This window comes from Morone saxatilis, unplaced genomic scaffold (genome assembly GCF_004916995.1).
Source record: "Morone saxatilis isolate NCDOM2014 unplaced genomic scaffold, NCSU_SB_2.0 Contig19, whole genome shotgun sequence".
Classification (NCBI taxonomy): domain Eukaryota; kingdom Metazoa; phylum Chordata; class Actinopteri; family Moronidae; genus Morone; species Morone saxatilis.
In genome coordinates this window covers 22,232,269-22,233,680 of record NW_023339751.1, presented here as the reverse complement: position 1 = coordinate 22,233,680, position 1,412 = coordinate 22,232,269, and the positions used below count along the sequence as shown (strand labels likewise).

Below are 1,412 nucleotides of genomic sequence, written 5' to 3'. Positions count from 1 at the left end.
CACTTAGAATGATGACAGGTTGATTGTTATAGTGTTGTTACACCAGAGCAAAGAACAACCGCCGCAGTGACGTGGATCCTATCCACATTCATCACACATTTGTCACAAATATGGCAGCAGCTCATTGTGTTTGGACACTGATGCTGCTGGGTTTATTAAGCCATGTGTTGTAATTCAATCAAGCGAGTGTCCTTGTTAAATTTCCTTAACCGTTTCTTTTTGAACAGAATATTCACAGGGTTATTAAACCAATAACCGTCTCTTTCTTTTCATCTCAGGCTAAACCCAGTAGAGAGGTTGGGAAATAAAAAGAATGGCATCATTGACATCAAGAAACACAAGTAAGTTTACTTTCCAAATGATCAGTCTTCATTTCTTTTGGACATTTTTAGATTATGTGTAAATTAGTACAAAATATTACATACAATTATAGAATATATTGTTGTGTATTGTGACAAAGTGACAAAACAAAAAAAGTGACAAAACATTTGATGGTAGAAGGAACACTTTCTAGGCCATTTTATTGAAATAGCCTAGACTTAGACAGTCTTGTGACTGCATGTTTATAAAAGAAAGATGAACAATACATATCTAGCTAATCTCATGTATAAAAAGACTGATAATGATTGATAGGTAGTTTCAGCATCTTTCTGATATATTACTTTAACAAAAATGCTCATCAATGTCTAGACTTGAATTAAGTGATGTTCTTGCTGGTTATGTCAGCGTTTTGCAGTTGGAGCTTTTGCTTACTTTGAGATTTATAGATCAGAGGTGTAAGTTTCAAATGGGCTTCATAGGACCTACATAAACAAGGTTTTTAATTGCTGAGTATCTTTTTATGAATCAAACGTAAGCAATCGGAAATTATTTTAAGACTAGGTATAAACCTAAGAACATTTTTATAAATGAGGCCCCTGGTTTTAACCTGTGCCTGCCTGACCATACCCTAGGCATTTTTGTGTATTGGTACACACCATTTGGGTTCCTGCTTGACATTTGTGACATTAACAGTTTTAATTCTAGTTTTGCTCATCTGATCTGATTTGTTCATTACCGTGTGTGAACGGCACAAATCACATGGAATCAGATCTTTTCCATACCACTACAGGTCGGATTTTTTGCAATGCAACCTCAGTGTAACTTTTGTCATTCAGGTCACTGAATATGGGCTCTGATATGGGCTACATTTTAAAAATAACTTAAACAGACAAACAAAGATCTGAGAAATAAATCAGAATTGAACACTAAAGCTTGGTAAATGGACCTGTACTTGTATAGCGCCTTTCTAGTCTTCCGACCACTCAAATTTATTTTTACACTACGTGCCACATTCACCCTTTCACACACATTCACACAGTGATCGCAAAGCCCATCAAACAGAAAATAATACATTCATACACATTCACACA

The 1,412-nt window shown here is 35.3% G+C and overlaps 1 protein-coding gene across 1 annotated transcript in view; it reads left to right on the top strand.

Annotated features, from left to right (window-relative positions):
- Nucleotides 1-1,412, top strand: part of LOC118329883 (cGMP-dependent protein kinase 2) — an 18,709-nt gene that overhangs the window by 14,241 nt on the left and 3,056 nt on the right. Inside the window, exon 16 of the mRNA XM_035664230.1 lies at nucleotides 279-341. Within this exon, the coding sequence (XP_035520123.1) occupies nucleotides 279-341 (63 nt within the window). The remainder of the gene's footprint in view (nucleotides 1-278; nucleotides 342-1,412) is intronic.